Source organism: Numida meleagris, chromosome 5, assembly GCF_002078875.1.
Source record: "Numida meleagris isolate 19003 breed g44 Domestic line chromosome 5, NumMel1.0, whole genome shotgun sequence".
In the NCBI taxonomy this organism is placed as follows: Eukaryota; Metazoa; Chordata; class Aves; order Galliformes; family Numididae; genus Numida; species Numida meleagris.
This window is the reverse complement of record NC_034413.1, coordinates 34,763,065-34,779,081: the sequence shown is the minus strand read 5'-3', so window position 1 is coordinate 34,779,081 and position 16,017 is coordinate 34,763,065. Positions and strand designations below refer to the sequence as shown.

General features: G+C 41.7%; 1 protein-coding gene across 14 annotated transcripts in view; it reads right to left on the bottom strand.

The window, feature by feature from the left end:
- Positions 1-16,017, bottom strand: part of HDAC4 (histone deacetylase 4) — a 235,641-nt gene that overhangs the window by 81,835 nt on the left and 137,789 nt on the right. For 11 of the 14 annotated variants that reach the window (XM_021400686.1, XM_021400685.1, XM_021400689.1 and 8 more), the window contains 3 exons: positions 14,486-14,636; positions 10,549-10,669; positions 4,805-4,926 (listed from right to left, as the gene is read on the bottom strand). In XM_021400686.1, the coding sequence (XP_021256361.1) occupies positions 4,805-4,926; positions 10,549-10,669; positions 14,486-14,636 (394 nt within the window). The remainder of the gene's footprint in view (positions 1-4,804; positions 4,927-10,548; positions 10,670-14,485; positions 14,637-16,017) is intronic. The other 3 variants (XM_021400679.1, XM_021400682.1, XM_021400680.1) reach the window with 2 other exon arrangements.

The following is a 16,017-nucleotide window of genomic DNA, read 5'->3' as shown; positions in this document are numbered from 1 at the left end:
GTGAGGCTGGAGGCAAAGCAAAAAGCAAGAGCCAAAGCCTTGGATTCTCCACAGAACGGGGACAGTGGCTGCAGGATCTGAGCCAAGCACACCAAGCAGCTGTCCCTTGCTCTTTATCCAACAGCAGAAGCAAAACCACGGCAAGACCCGGGCCTACATCACAATCTGCCTGGGTGATTCCTGGGGATGCAGGCACATTTATGCTTACAGCTTCGCAGAGCATCTTTTACAAGCCCTTTGAAGAAATGGGCTCTTTCCCACTTCAGTGTCAGGTTTAAATATAGTAGCACGGACAGGGAGATGTTTCCAGTTCGTGCATCCCAGAGAGATGAAAGCATGTTGGCCAGGCGAGTCTAGCAGGTGCTGCATTTGGCAAAACCACTGATTTCAGTGACAGCTAATTGAAATGCTGTGGCTTCCATTAGAAATCCTGATTAGCTGTCAAGTCCCAATGACTGTGAGGAATGCTCACCCCTTTGCAGAAGCCAGAAGGAAAGCTAGTGTCTGATAGAACATGGCCAAGCCCTGCATGGCATGTTAAAAAACAAGCAAAGAAAAAACTCCCCACAAGTGAAAGAAAAAGCATGCTATCAAATTAAACAATTCTCTTCAGTCTTTCATGAATCCCTATGATGCTGGTCATTTCAGCTTAGATTAAAATGTGATTAGGATCACATTTTAATGCAAACCATGTTCAAATTCTAAAATGCAGGGAGCACCGTAACACTCTCTAAAACTCCCTGAAAGGGGACTGTAGTGTGGTGCAGGTCGGCCTCTTCTCCCAGTAGCAGCAATAGAGTGAGAGGTGATGACCTCAAGTTGTGCCAGGTGAGGTTCAGGTTGGGTATCAGGAAGAATTTCTTCTCAGAAATAGTGGTGAGGCACTGGCACAGTCTACCCAGGGAGGTGGTGGGAGTCACCATCCCTTGGAGGTGTTCCAGAACCGTGGAGATGTGGCACTGAGGGACGTGGTCAGTGGGGATGGTGGGGTGGGCTGCGACAGGACTTGGGGATCTTAGAGGTCTTTTCCAACCTGAATGATTCTATGATTCTATAACAAAACTCGTCCGTGGGGAGAAAACAAGGCTACCATATTCTTAAGAACCCAAAACTGAAACGCTACATTACAAATAGCTTCGGCAGCTTTAAAGACAAACAACACTTCAAGTTGACAAACAGCTCTTGGGGTTATCAAACTGGATATGGGAGACTGCCCAGAGTCAGGCTCTAACACTGCTGTGAAAGGATTCTCCAGAAGTTTTCCTACAGGGTCCCAGCGCATATGAAGCCTCATTCCGTTTGGAAGGCAATAAGGTTGGTTGAGGCATGGAAAAGGCCACTTGTATTTTCCCCTCAACAGCTGTCAAGATCATGCATACAGTAAAGGAAGTATGCATACATGTAGTTAAGGAAAGTACACAAATGGGGAAATAAAAAATCCTTGTCTTAAGTTACTTAAAGCAAAAGGAGAAAAGCATGAATGGCATCAGCCAAACTATTCTTAGTTCAGTTAAAGAAGGGAAAGTCACAAAGGCTTCAGCTAGAGAGAACTAAGTGAAATGCACCCTGCAGCCAGGCTAAGTGCAAGGTTCAGGCAGTCGGTAACTGTACCAGGCAGAGCCTGGCAGCACAACAATCTCATGCAGAACCCAAACAGCCAATAAACCAGGACATAACTTGGTAAAACAAATCAGAGAGGGTGGGATTTCAGGTGGCAGGATGCATTATCAGCATGCTGCAAGTGTTTGTTGTTTCATATGCTGATTGTTTTCAAGCACTCTTAGGACACTGTTCATGCACACATGTACTTTTACTGAAGAGAATGTGGCCAGCTGACGACGTCTCTTATGCAACATTCACGCTTGAGTGTTCCACTACCAAGTGATCCCCAAGGGTGCACAGAAGGCTGGTATAAGCTGTTCCACATCACAATGCTTTAAAGAATCGGAGTGAAGAAGGGTAGCATTTTTAAACCCAGCTCAATTACAGGTTTATTCTTTCTGAACAATTTCTCAACATGCAGAACGTGCTGCCAAAACGTACCACAGAAGAAATCACTGCTCCAAGTGCTTTCCTGCAGCGCCCCAAGTCCCCCTGTCCCTAAAAATGACGTTGGCTTGATGCCAGCCCTGCTAATCAGAGCTGTGTTGTGATGGACTCTGTTACTTGAACTGCAAATATTTAATCTAATTTAATAAAATTGGACTACATGATATGGCAGTTTTAAATTACAAAGCCAGAGTTTTAACTGGTGCCAAAATCTGAAAAGCTCACTTGTAATAAAGAACTTTATTTAGGATGGGCTCCAGCCTTCTCTGCCTTTTGTTTACATCAGGCTGTTCAGGAGTCCAAGCAACTTAACATTCTTGGCAATGGGGTTTCGGCAGGATATCACTGTGTTAGAGACTGAACTGCTGTTACATCGAAAGGAAAATAAAACAACAAAAAAAGTCTCCCCTGAACCTTGCAAGGGAACTTGCATGTACTACATACAAATCCACAGAAGATTCATGCCAATGCCCACAAAGAATAAGCATCGGTGTTCTGGAAAAACAAAATCAGCTAACTATCTTCCTATTTTAAAATGACAATGATTTTTAATAATGCTATTAGATACGTGTATCTTCTTTAATTCACCCTGTCTGACAGCATTTTTATCAGCCAGAGGCTTAATCAGAACTCAGTATAGGAAACAACAGGAGTATAATGTTCAGACAATCTTTCCTTCTGCAGAAATCCACTGTTACAGCATTTGGAGTGAGAAGGATGATCATCTTTAAACTAAAACCGGCAAGAAATGGCCCTAAAGTGATGTGATAGGGAGGTTTTTGACAAAAGACCGTTTCTGCCATGGGGTTGCTCACAAGTGCTCTGGTTTCAAAAGGAAAGAGAGCTGAAAGGTCCCCGGAGTCATGCTGTCCACAAGCCCTGTGCAATAGGTATGACGTCAAGAGACACTTCCTTGTGAGGACATGCTGTGAATTCCCAGAGGAGACCAACAGCCTTCAGCAGAGAAGAAGCAAATAGCATTGGTGGTTGCTAGCAGCCTGGGACTGGGCTTTCTTCTTCCAGGCAGATGTGTATGCAAAGCACATCCTTGTGCGCTGACAGCTCCAGAACTGAAGGAAATCTTCTTCGAGGGCAGTCCTCCAGCAGCACTCACCTCCTCCATGCAAGGACAAGTCCTGAGGCCCAGACAGCATCACTTTCACCATCTCCAACAGTGACAAGGCAATAGCCCATGCTGCACCTAATGCAGTGTTTGGCCTATCATTATCTATAAATGCCCTACCCTTCAGCAAATTCTATTTTCCTCTCTGCCTTTGGAGTCATGCAGAAAGAGCTTGCTTTCTTGTCAGCACTTACCCTGAAGCCACAGGGTGTGCACAGGAACAACCCTCACCTTGGGAAAGGCTTTCCCATCTTAAGTTGATTCTTGTGCAGCTGGTGTGTCTGGTACCTGCCACCTGGCCCAGCATGCCCAGTGACTGGGAAAACCATCTACTGCGTGACAGCCGGGACTTCATCCACACATCCGCCCAGTAGGACAGGTGCTATGGTCCAGAAGTTCATAAAAAATCTTCTAAGGCACAGACCTGGGAGGCAGTAGGCACAAGGCAGTAGTGCAGAAATGTTATGTTTTTCTTGTCAGATGGCGAAAGAAGAAAAAAACCAAGTAAAATAATCCACCTTCACATCAGTTTACAGAGATAATGAGAATCGTGATGAAGACACATAACACCCGCTTGACTTTTAGCTAGTAGGAAAAGAAACATTGTGAGAATACCTACGTCCCTCCTAGAAGGAAATGGAGATGCAGCCAGCTCTTAGGAACTGATTTAGGACAGCCAATTTGACCAAAGGCTATAGTAAACCCATTGAAAGATCTGGTTAACATACCGTCAACGTTCCTGACCACAAGGATCACAAGGTTTTGACTACCAGTGCTCATCCTTGTATGTTTAAAGGTCCACAAAGCATACTTGAGAAACAGTTAGAAGCACCTGAGGAACATGCAAAGCTCAATCAGGAAAAAGTTTTTCCTATTCTGAAGCCATTTTCAACGTGCACCACTGTCTGCATCATCCACGCAAGCAGCAGAGCTCCCCAGATTGAGGTGAGCTTGTTGCAGGTCGGCTCTTCCCAGAAGGGAGCTGGCTGCTGAGGATCACAAGCCTGCAAGGTTAGAAGCTGAGGCAGTGATGGCCAAGGCATGTGATATGGAGCTGAGGACCACAGCCAAACGAAACAAACTGGTTTACATAATATACAGCTGAGAAATAACTGACTTGCTTAGCCACCATGCAGAGAGAAACTGAACTGAGAAATAACTGTCTAGGTGTGAACCAAAACCCTTGCAGGAAGTCCCTACGCTTTGACTGGCAGAAACATTTTTATTTATTTAAAGTATGAACTTGTATATAAAATGCAAATCCCAGAAGAAATGAACTTTTCTTGGTACTTTTCTCACTCAGCAAAACATACTTTGACTTCAGACATACAGATCTTTGTATTAGTTTTGACTTTGTGAAAACATCTCAAGCTTTGACACACAATCAAGCTGTCTTCTGCATGTAGCTTTGCAAGCCTGCACAACCAAAGCCTCCCTCTAACAATGCTTGCTCAGTGACAGCTGGAAGGGGGACAGGAGAGTGGGGTGGTGTGAGCACTTCTTAAATAAATTGCTCCATGAAATACAGCTTTTTGGCAACATTTTTTTTTTCTTTTTTTTTTTTTGGAAATGTGAGGACCAAGTGTCACAGCAAAGATTGTAGGTAACACAGAAAATCAACATGAGCGTTACCTGTTTTTCTGAGTGGGAAGTCATCTTTGGAATCGTACATCCCCAGGACAGGATGATTGTAGGTGCTGGATACACCACTTTGGGGTGGGGAGCTCTGGTCCAGGGAGCTGTGCTGTGTCTTCCTGCATGGATGGGGAGAGAAAGAGAAGGGAGAAACTTTACACAAGAGCAACACAAAGCGGGTGAGTGCAGTTTCATCTTCTCTGCTCCACTGTGAGCAATGAAAAGGAAAATCTCTTGGTACTAGCTTTCTCATTCTAGGTACAAGAAAGAGATTAAAAGGTCATCTGAAGTCCAATATACAGGGAGTTGACTAAACATTAATTTTCAGTATAGAAATTACCCCACTAAGCAAGGCTCAATTTATGTAGGTATTTAACTGCAGTTTTAAGCACAAACCTGAGCTAGGTTTCAATAAGTTCTATCTGTAAATCTAAGCACAGGTCTTGTTATTTCCCTTAACTACAGCATGAATGAAAATTTCCCTTCGTTGCATAAAACTCTGAGAGAAAGCCTAAGGATGAAACCAAACCAAAGGATGAGCACATGAAGGGCCATGTGTTTAGGCTGGTCAACAGCAGCCCTGCTCCTGCACTGAGCCCTGACCCCAGCACTTAGCACATATTGGGCCAAAGCACTCAGCACTTTCCCAGGTTACCTTCTGGAAGCTGATGATTTATAGCTTTGTTTGAGCAGGCTGCTGGAAGGAAAGCATATGCTGTTTGCTAAGGATATTAAATAATGAGTGAGTTTTCTAAACCTCCTACCTATGTGTGTTGGCTGCATCTTCCCTACTTAATGCCTTGTGTCCAGCTTTGCCATGAACCCCAACTGGTAAAGACTTCCAGAAACCTCCACATTTCCATGTTAGTAGAGCAGCTACATCAACTGAATCATTGATTGAGCAATACAAGTGACAGCCATACAGCTGTCAAGCAATCTCAGATTTTAATTCAAGTAAACAGAACATAAACCCCGTTTTACTTCTTCAAATGATTAAACAATACGGGACAAGCACTTAGCTGAAAGAAGCAAAGAGCTGAAATTTTACACTGCTTAACAAGCAGGCATTCACAGAGATCTTGACTAAAATATTCTGCTCTAAAAGGTTCTTTAAGGAACAAAATTGAGACATTCCCAATTTGAAAATTACTCTCCAGTCCATTGGATTCCTTGAGCAGTACATTTTGAAAGCTCAAGTCAGAAGGAGGTTGTTTGGTGAGATGTGGCATAGAGACTCTAGTTATACCCTTCAAAAAAACAGCAGAAAAATACAACACGTTTTCTAAGTGATTGTTACAAAAACTTCTGAAAAGTTTGTTCAAGTGTCTATACTGAAATTCTCATACCAGCAGTTCTCCCCAGGCAGAATGTTTCACTGCATTTTCCAAATCCTCCCCCCTTTATATCCCAAACTTCTCTACACACAGGGTAAATAATTGTTTTCTCACACTGCTGCATTTCACATTAGCGTTCACACACATCTACACATGTCCTTTGCCACATTTGCAGCAATGAAGGTCCATATGCAGCACAGTTTAATCATCACCTGAAATAAAAACAGACCCAAGCTGAAAAATATTTGAATCCCTCCTGAAAACAGACATTGCTTTCTCTGCCCAGATCTGCTCATACCATAGGAAGGCTGCACAGAGAGATGTTTCACAAACAGGAAGCCCAGGCTCCACAAGCCAAGAGCCCCTCAAACCCACTATGGCACACAATCGCATCTTTGCTGTTGCCTATACAAGCAATAGATTTTTTTTTTTTTTTTTTTAAATCATGACTTCAGCTGAACAATCATGTACATTGAAGCTATTTTCATCACTTTGTTAGGGAATGTGCAGGAACTCAAAGGGCCTGTTTAGATGTGCTTTGGAACTGCAGAATGACAGATATTTCACTCTGCAAACATGAATACATTGCATTGCTTGAGGACTAGGATCCAACACCCTACACTGCTTTGAACAAAATGCACTGGTCTGCATGCCTGTTCAGGAATTTCAGAGGTCCTGAAAGAGGTGAAATTGTATACTAAATTGAGTTTGCAGGCATTCCTGGAAGTACATACCTTCGCATAACACACTCTCTGTTCTTTGGGCTGTGAGGTCTCTCAAAAGCCCATGCACACAGCAAAGCATGTGTGACACTTCAAACTTATTCATGCAATGTAACCTGAATATATATTCAAATGTATGTATCTCTGCTGGAATGTTTTGTGCACAGAGAACGACAACATCTATGTACACTGGCATAGTTTAATGTGTAATTATTTCTCTCTATCTCCTTAGCATGCAAATACTCAGATAAACTCCCTTTCATGATGGTTACTGTGTCAAGTGGCGACTTCCCAAGAGCATTTCTGTAAACTTCCCAGGGAAAAAATAGCCCTGCTCACTAAGCCTGAGGTGCTCCATCTTTGCTCCCAGAAAGTCACTCTTATTTATGTTGAGTGTCTTCAAGAGCAGGACCTCCTGCAAGCAGGGCTGCCCAGCAGATTCAGAATCCACAGGAGGGACAGTCTGACAACGCAATTCAAAAGAACCTCTTCTTCTGTTGCCTATCGTTAACATAATCTGAAAATTATAGTCCACCATACAATTCTAAACAATTACATTTAGACTGGAGCTGCATGTATTAGAGAGTATACAAAATGGCTTGAATACCATGGAGTCAAATACTGAGCAGGATCTCAGTGAATGCCTCTGAGAAATAACAGGGATCAGCTGAAGAAGCTGGGATTGTTCAGTGTGGAGAAGAGGAGGTTCAGGGCAGACCTTATCGCTCTCTATAACTGCCTGAAAGGAGGTTGTGGTGAGGTGGGTGTCGGCCTCTTCTCCCAGGTAACAGTGACGGGGTGAGAGGTGATGGTCTCGTGCTGCGCCAGGGGAGGTTCAGGTTTGTTATTAGCAATAATTTCTTCTCAGAAAGAGTGGTGATGCACTGGCACAGGCTGCCCAGGGAGGTGGTGGGGTCACTGTCCCTGGGGTGTTCTAGAACCATGGGGATGTGGCACTGAGGGACATGATCAGTGGGCATGGTGGGGTGGGTTGGGGTTGGACTTGGTGATCTGAGGTCTTTTTCAACCTTAATGATTCTATAATTCTAAGATTACATAATTCTCTCCTTTAGTAGATCCTTTGGACCATGAGTATATTCAGCAAGACCTCTTCAGCTTTCCATATCAAGGTTTGACCTGCACATCTGCCTGCAACATTGTCCTTTAATACTGGTGATTAATTAGAAAATATTCACTGATTATAAACACTCTGTGGCCCTGCACTGGCAACAGACAGTGCTGAGTGAAGTTCAAGCCCATACAAGATACTGAAGGTAAATCACCTGCACATCTTAGTGGACAATAACAGCTATTTCACATGCAAAGGGAACACATTTCATGCCAAAGCCACCAACGCAGAACTGCTGTGGTGTTCAAGACCCTTAAGAGAACTGCTGCTTACAAGTAATGCTTCTAAATTTTTTAAAGGAAACTGCAAACCTTAATAATACCAAAGGAAGTGCTTAAAAGCAGGCGTGTCATTTAAGAGTCTATTTCAGCATCTGTTACCATTTAATTGGTTTGCCTGCTCACAGTAGGAGCATCAAATCTATCTTCTGCAAGCCTTGTTTGTGTGTGCCAAATCCAACCACCACCCAACTAAATCACGTTACAAGTATGTGTGTAAATATCTCTGTAACTGAATTGGTAACCTATGAGATGATATACAAATAAATAGTAACACATAATTAATTTAAAGGTTTTCTTTCTCTTTTTGTGTAATTTTTTTTTTAATTTAAATAGAAAGGAAACAAAAAATCTTCAGCTCATGTCTTAACAACTGAAGGGCTGCACTTAGAACCCTCCTCTGCAGTTCTATAGCCTTGCTGCCCTCCTCAAAGGCTGGGCAAAATGAGCTTCCATCTACCTGCAACTCATCACCAAAGCATACCCTTGGAAAGATTTTTGAGGCCTCTGAGGCTCCTTCTTCCCTCCCCATGTCTTGTGTTGGAAACCAAACCCGGTTCCTAAGCAGATGGAGGGGAGATGAGGGAATGGAAAGCTTGTAAGAAAGGGGCTAGACCATCGTGCTCTACCTGTTGCATCCCTCAGGCATCACAAGAAAGGGATGTTCAGATGAAAACACACCACATTAATAATAAAAAATCCTAAAAATAATAAACCTTAAAGAACGTATCTGTATTCCGAAGGGTCTCAGCATTTGCTCAAAGTGAGGAAAGAAGACTGAAACCTGAAGCACAGTCAGGCTCAGTAAGGTCCTGCACCAAAGCTCGCCCTGTAGCATACACCACGTCACAGACTTGGATTCAGCTCTGAGTGCTGGGGTCTTGATGAAAAAGCAGTTAATTCAAAACTGTAAAATATTTATTTTTCCCTTTTCTAACAGATTAAAATCATCTATGGTGACAATTCTAGGTGAGGTTTCTACAAGGCCAAAGGAGCAAAGATTTTGGAAGAAGGCATTCACTTACTATCCTTAATTCTAATATAATCCTTGCATTAAAAGTTAGACATTTTAACCAAATAATAATTAAAAAACGAACACAATGCCTCAGAGAACCTTCAAATGCTTTTGAAATCCCCAAATTTCTTGGTGGGTCTCAATGAAGAGTAGTGGAAAAGCAGTTATTTTAAAAAACATATATTTATGTTGCCTTGATTTAAATTCACTTTTTCCTATTTCTTCTACTATTTTGGCACCAACTTAGCAGGCCTTAAACATTACCTCTGCACACCCTACCAGCTCTCCACTACTTTAACCAGTGTCTCAGCCATACAATTTTCAACTCTCAGATGAGATTTTCACAGATGTATTAAAATTGTTCAATCTTCCCCTGGCAGAATAATGTTAGAATTTTTCTGCCAACTACACTTCAGCATTTCTGTTCTGGCTCATAGCTGGGATATCTTTCAAATTTAATTTCAGCTTAGTTTCTTGCATTTGGAAGCATCATCTGACAATGACCTCATCAACCCCATATACATGCTTATTGCTGAAGACTTAAAATGATGTCAGATACTCGAAAATAATTTTCACATCAAAATTTTCTTGATTTTCTCATTCAAAAATTCATCAATTTTATGGCCAATAAAGCAACATCCCAAATATTACTTTTTATTTTAATATTTAATTTAGATATTTTATTATATTACCTCATATAGCCTATGTTATCTATTATTTAGATATTTTACATATTACCTCAAATTTTCAAATTTTCTTTATAAAGATGTGGATTTCTGGAACTGGAACATGGAAATGTTTTCAGCAGTTTTCAGGGAAACAAAACTTCCAGCTTTGAGAGATTAAGATGAGAAGTAGGCAATAAAAGCGATGCTAGCTCAACTATCCTAGTGAGTTGCAATTCACTAAACATAAAACCTAATTTCTTGAAAGTTCATGCTTTATAATTCTTATATGGATCAAATTCTGGTGAAAAACTAAAGAACTTATAAAGGCAGAACCTGGTGGTGGAACCTGTTAGCTTTAATAATCATGAATTCAAGATGACAGTAAAGACCGCTGCTTACAAGAATACAGTGATACGACTGAAGACAGGAAAAATATTCACTTTTAAACCCTCTAAAAAAATGCTTTTTGCTCATGTCATCCAGCAGATTCAAACTCTAGTTTTATCAGTGCTATGGTTGATCAGTAAATACATCAGGTCTATTCCCCAGCTGCAGCAACTGTGAAAAAAAGTGGCACTGGCCCAGCACCACTTACCCATACCAGAAGCGAGGGTCATTGGATATGCAGTGGTTGAGATTCCGGTGTGCCAAAGCCTTCTTCTTATTTAAGACAAATTCTTGTAATTTCATCTTTACTTCTGTACTTGCCACTGCGCCTGAAAAGTCAAAAAGAAAAACAAAAAAAAAAGATATTTAATCAATTGACATTGGGCAAAAGCTGTAGCAAATAAAAAAGTACATACTTTAAGAATTAAAATTTCTAAAAGGATTCAGAATTAAATGCTTGATTTTTCAGTCCAATAGAGGAGCTTCTGTTTGAAAGAGAAGAACAAAGTGCCTCCAGTAAGGAGCTCTCTTTTTTCCCCCTTTAGCTTTGCATATAATCACAACGGATGTTTGAAAATGGAGATCTAGTCAGAGATTTATCATTTTACTACAAAAGACCTGTGAAGAGGATTTTTACACTTGCATAAAAGTTAACTTAGAATAAAGCGCTGTACTAGGTATTTCAGCTTTCTTTTAATCAAAGGTATTTAAGAAAAAGGGTCTTGTGTACACTCAAGTTTTTAAATGTCACATCTGCAAGCAGAAGGGGAACAAGACGAATGTCTCATATGTAGATGCTGTCTTGAAAAAGCTCGTAAATAAGGACTTCTTTGTTCAGAAGTATCTGTGTACAATAAGACATACATAATATTCCAATTCATTTACAAGTGTGCAATCTATTTCTTCAAATAGAAAATCTAACATTTAAAGAAAAAAAGTCACTAATTTCATAGCATAGAGTTAAAATGTCAACTGTATAATTTCTAATCATTATTTCCTCCACAATAGAGACCAGTCTGTTTTACTGCAGTGATGGATTAAAATTATCATTCAGTTGACAGAACAGATTCACAGGCAGAATTCCTGATAGAGTAATGCATAGAAAGTTTGGCAAGCAGAACATGTGGAAAATTATGGTTCATCTATACTGCAGCATAAACCAAGAATTCCAAAAGGAAAATAACGGGGCTACAAGTAAATGTAAAGGCCAGGAAAATCGTCTGCTCTGCTGGCATTCCTAAGATACAACAGGGTGATCTTTTGTCTCCTGGATCCTACGCAACAGCACAGTGCCATTTGACAGATTGGGGAAACAACTTTTTTTTTAATATCTCCAGGAGAAGGAAACTGCAATAATTCTATAAGGCACTGCCTGAAAATGTAATATTGCTCAACCACTGAAGCAGAGTTGAAAAGCTCAAAAATTCACTTTTTTGGAGGCCTGCGTTTCTCACTAGTTCTACAAAACGTAGGTTTGGCACACACCCCAGCAGGAAGTTCAACTGAGGAGCTGGAGAGAAATTCCTATGAGTTCATGAGCCACATGGCTAGACCAGAATAGGAGACAAATTTACGCACAAAGGCCTTATCTCTCCAAAAGGTGTCATCTTTGATCTATTAGCATCTTAAAAATACTCAAACGTGACTGTGTTCTATCGGTTTTAGATAAATCTGACATTATTTAGAGGATTTGAAGCTGAACATTTTTGGATTGTGAGGTTTCCAAAAGCTTCCTTGGCACATCTTCCTCCTTAACTAGAAGCTGAAGGGCTCCACATATGCTAACAGGATAAAAGCGTGGAGATCTTCTCTTCCCTGGGCAACGCTGGAGCTGTGGACAACGATGTCATGTTGAGCAGATCATTGTTCAGCTCCCCAACGGAGACATTCAAGATGAAGCGAAAGGCAGAAAAGCACCAGCTGGCACATAGATGATGGTATGTCACCATGCAGGGAATAGGCAAAGACGGTAAGTGCAGAAGTCAGATGCCAAAAGTCCGTATGCACGGAATAAATCCACAGGCAGGAAGCCAGACACTCAGCCCAAGCAGAAGTGACAGACCACCGTAGGGTAATACAAAATAAAACAACACAGGTTACATGCTGTCCCAGAATCAAACTATAACTGTATGTAGGATAAAGCATCGGTAGTGGTAAGAGAATAAAGAAGGTCAGAAGCAGGAGTGAGCTCCCCCAGGAAGGAGGGAGTTGCACAGTGCAAGAAGAGAGGAGCAGAACAAATGGAAACTAACAAGAGAAAGCCCTTAATGATAGTGTAAGCTGATCACAGCCGGCCAGCTTGTAGGAGAAAGCCCCAGCCAGAGGCGGCCTGAGCAGAAAGGCGTGGAATGGTCCGTGCCCGGGAGGAGGGAGACAGGAAGATGGATTTGGTCTGTCTGGAAACACTGATGCACACGGCTGGTTCTAGGTTCAGTCACAGCAGTGGAAAGACAGGACAACTGACTATCACTCCCTATCCTACCCAAAAAGCACCTTTAGTCTCATACAAACTCTCCTTTTCTTAGAAGTCATGCTTTGATCATATGCTTTATGATAACAGATTTCAGTTCATAAGGCACAGCACTTGTACTATGTTAATCTAAGCCTATTTGTGATTTGCCTTCTAAAAGAAAGGTACAAAAAAATGTCTTTTGGCTTACAGTGATGGGGGAAGGATAGAGAATAAACTATATTCTTCAACTATTAGATACTCTTCATATTTCAGATTTGGACAACTTTAACTATTACACTTAGTAAAATTTTCTGATGTAAGAAAGATAAGTATTCTTAAGAGGTAAGCTGTTATAATGATCATACACTGTAGTACTTCTTAAATAAAAGTATTTTAAAAATAAAACTGTAGCCATGGGAACAGGATTTTCAACTTAGAATCCTCAAGTTCTGCTCTTTTCTCGACACCTATGTTTCAACCAAAAGGTGCTTCAGATGCTTCAGACTCAGGTGCTCAGGCACTCAGAAGCCTTTGTTTATTGCAAACTACCTTAATGAGAATAGCCAGATGTCAATTTTGCAGAGGGATCCATTGAAACATTGATGCAATATAAGCAGTTGATGAGAATAGCAGGATGAAGTGGAATTACTTATAGATCTCACCCAGTTCAAACTGACTGCCTTTATTTGGGAAAACAGCACAGCTCAACTGCTTCTTTTAAGGAAATTCTGATCCTCTGGTTTCTCTCCTAAAGCTTAAACACAGAAAACCCAAACAAAACCCAATACAAACACACAGACGCTGGACTTCCTATGCACTGCTTTGCTGAGATATTGGGGCAGGTCTGCTAGTTCCCTCTCTTGAATGCAGGTTAAACAAAGTCTGTTCCTGCACGATGAATTCAACCTGCAGAAAATAATTGCAGACTTCTTCACTCCAGCTCCTTCCTGCTAGAAAAGTTGTTCTTGGAGCTTTGTCTCATTCCTAACCCCCAGACAGTGTCTCATCTGCTGGTAGCCCTTAGCCCTCTCTGCTGCTTCCATCACTGGCTTCCTTATTTCATGTGGAATGGAGACCTAATGAGTTGACAGTGCAACTCTGCAAAGTATTTTTCCCCCCATTTACTTCTAAAAGAAAACAGAACAAGTAACCAAAATATCTTTGATAAGGGGATTTGTGAGGCCATAATCACATTACTGAATCTTGTGAAGTGCATAATAACACGTGGGGAAGCCAACCACAGCCTGTACCTCATGAAAGAAGTGCTTCTGAATGAAAACACTTTAAAGCTAAAAACTGAGAACTCGCCTACAACTTAAAAGGGTGGAATTAAGAAAAGTAAAGAAAAGCAGTGTGCATCTGGTGTATTTTATGGTTTTAATATTCTGCCTCCATTAGGAATGCTGCCAGAAATACTTCAGAAAATGTTAAATCAAATAAAGAGACGATACGCTTCCTTTTGAAAAATGCTAAAATGGCATTTAGAAAGACAAAAATGAAGATAAAGCATAGAAATAAATTCTTCTTTTACCCTCAATACTTCCTAAGCGTTTACACAAGCTCCTGTGCAGAGAAGCTCTGTAGAAAGGCTATCATGTCAGGGAGGCTTCTTCAGCTTTATGAAGCTGTTTTACGGCTTCCATTCATCTGCCCTAGCTGTCATCACTGAACCAAGTGAGCTTTTGCTACTTACTCTCCTTTCCTTTCTCTTTGTTTTTCAGCTGTTGAAGTTTCTGCTCCCGGTGCTGCTTCTCCAGTTCCTGCTCCTGCCGGTGCTGCTCCAGCTTCCTCTGATGCTCCAGCAGCTCCTGCTGATGCTTCATTGCCAGCATCTCCTGCTGCTGCTGTGGGGAAGGGATGAGGGAAAAGCAGCAAATTAACACAGTCAGATCTCCTGGTGGTAGAGCAGAATTTCCCATCAGTTGATACTAATGATATCTAGACGATAGAAAGAGGAAAGAGTGCGTTTTCTTTCTGGAGAGAAGCACTCCCAGGCACTTTGTGCAGCCCCGTTGCTAGTTCAGAGCAGTACTTAATGCTGCCCTGCCAAAACTTGGTGCCTGTGGATCCCGTCCTAACACAGCACAAACCACTGCACAGCTTTGCTGGACAAGTCTTTGACCCACCTCAGTTGGACTGGTTTTTTTCTCTGCTATTTCACATGGACCTTTGTTTTCTCCCCATCGCAAAACTCCATTACAACATCTTACATGCACACTTGCTGAAGGAATATGACTGAGCTCATGCTCATGCGCTTGAACCAAAATATGCTACTATGAATGCTGGCTTTGCAAGATCAGTTCTACTGCACTTACGTTTTTTTGAATAAGCCTTAATTACATAACTTTGCACACTGGTTTCTCCAAAGGTCCTTCTCTATCAGTGAACAAACAAGCGTTCCCATGGACCAACTCATCTACTGCAGCCTTTTAACTTCATCACACACTGGTCACCTCCTGTCTGATGTGCAGACCTCACACCTGAGATAAATGCTTCCTCGAGGAAAGGATCACCACCCACTTCCAAGCTTAATTACAGAGAATTCCTTCTTTAGAAAAGCATCTTCCAATAGCCTCTCAGGAAGGATACATCCCAGCCCTCCCAACATCCATGGAAGAACTAGAGATGGGCTGCCTAATTAAGGACGAGATTTGCAAAGCTTTCATCAAACGGGGTGTTCAGGAGCTGAAACATCAAAGGCTGCCTTACCACAGTGATTTTTCACAAGACCTTCAAACAGCCAGCAGTCAGCAACACAGGTAACTGGGATCTGGCACTTGCTTATTTATTTTAACTAAGAAAGATTGTTTTTGAAAAAGCAGTTTTTGGCAGCTTGCCTTCTTATAAAAGATAAGGAAGGACATCATAGCATTTGGTGGAGAATCATACAATCATTCAGTTTGGAAAAGACCTCTAAGATCACCAAGTCCAAGTCCAAGTCCAACCCCAACCCACTCCCACCATGCCCACTGACCACATCAGTGGTCACTGCCACATCTCCACGGTTCTGGAACACCTCCAGGGACCCCACCTTCCCCGGGCAGCCTGTGCCAGTGACTCATCACTCTTTCTGAGAAGAAATTGCTCCTAACATCCAACCTGACAAGGGGCAGTTAAGAAGTTTCCACATGATTTCTTCCCTAAAATTGCATGGTAACCCTCCAAGCCTATAATTAGTTTCACTGCCACCAAGACAGCTGCTCAGGGACCCCATCCAGCCCTGCA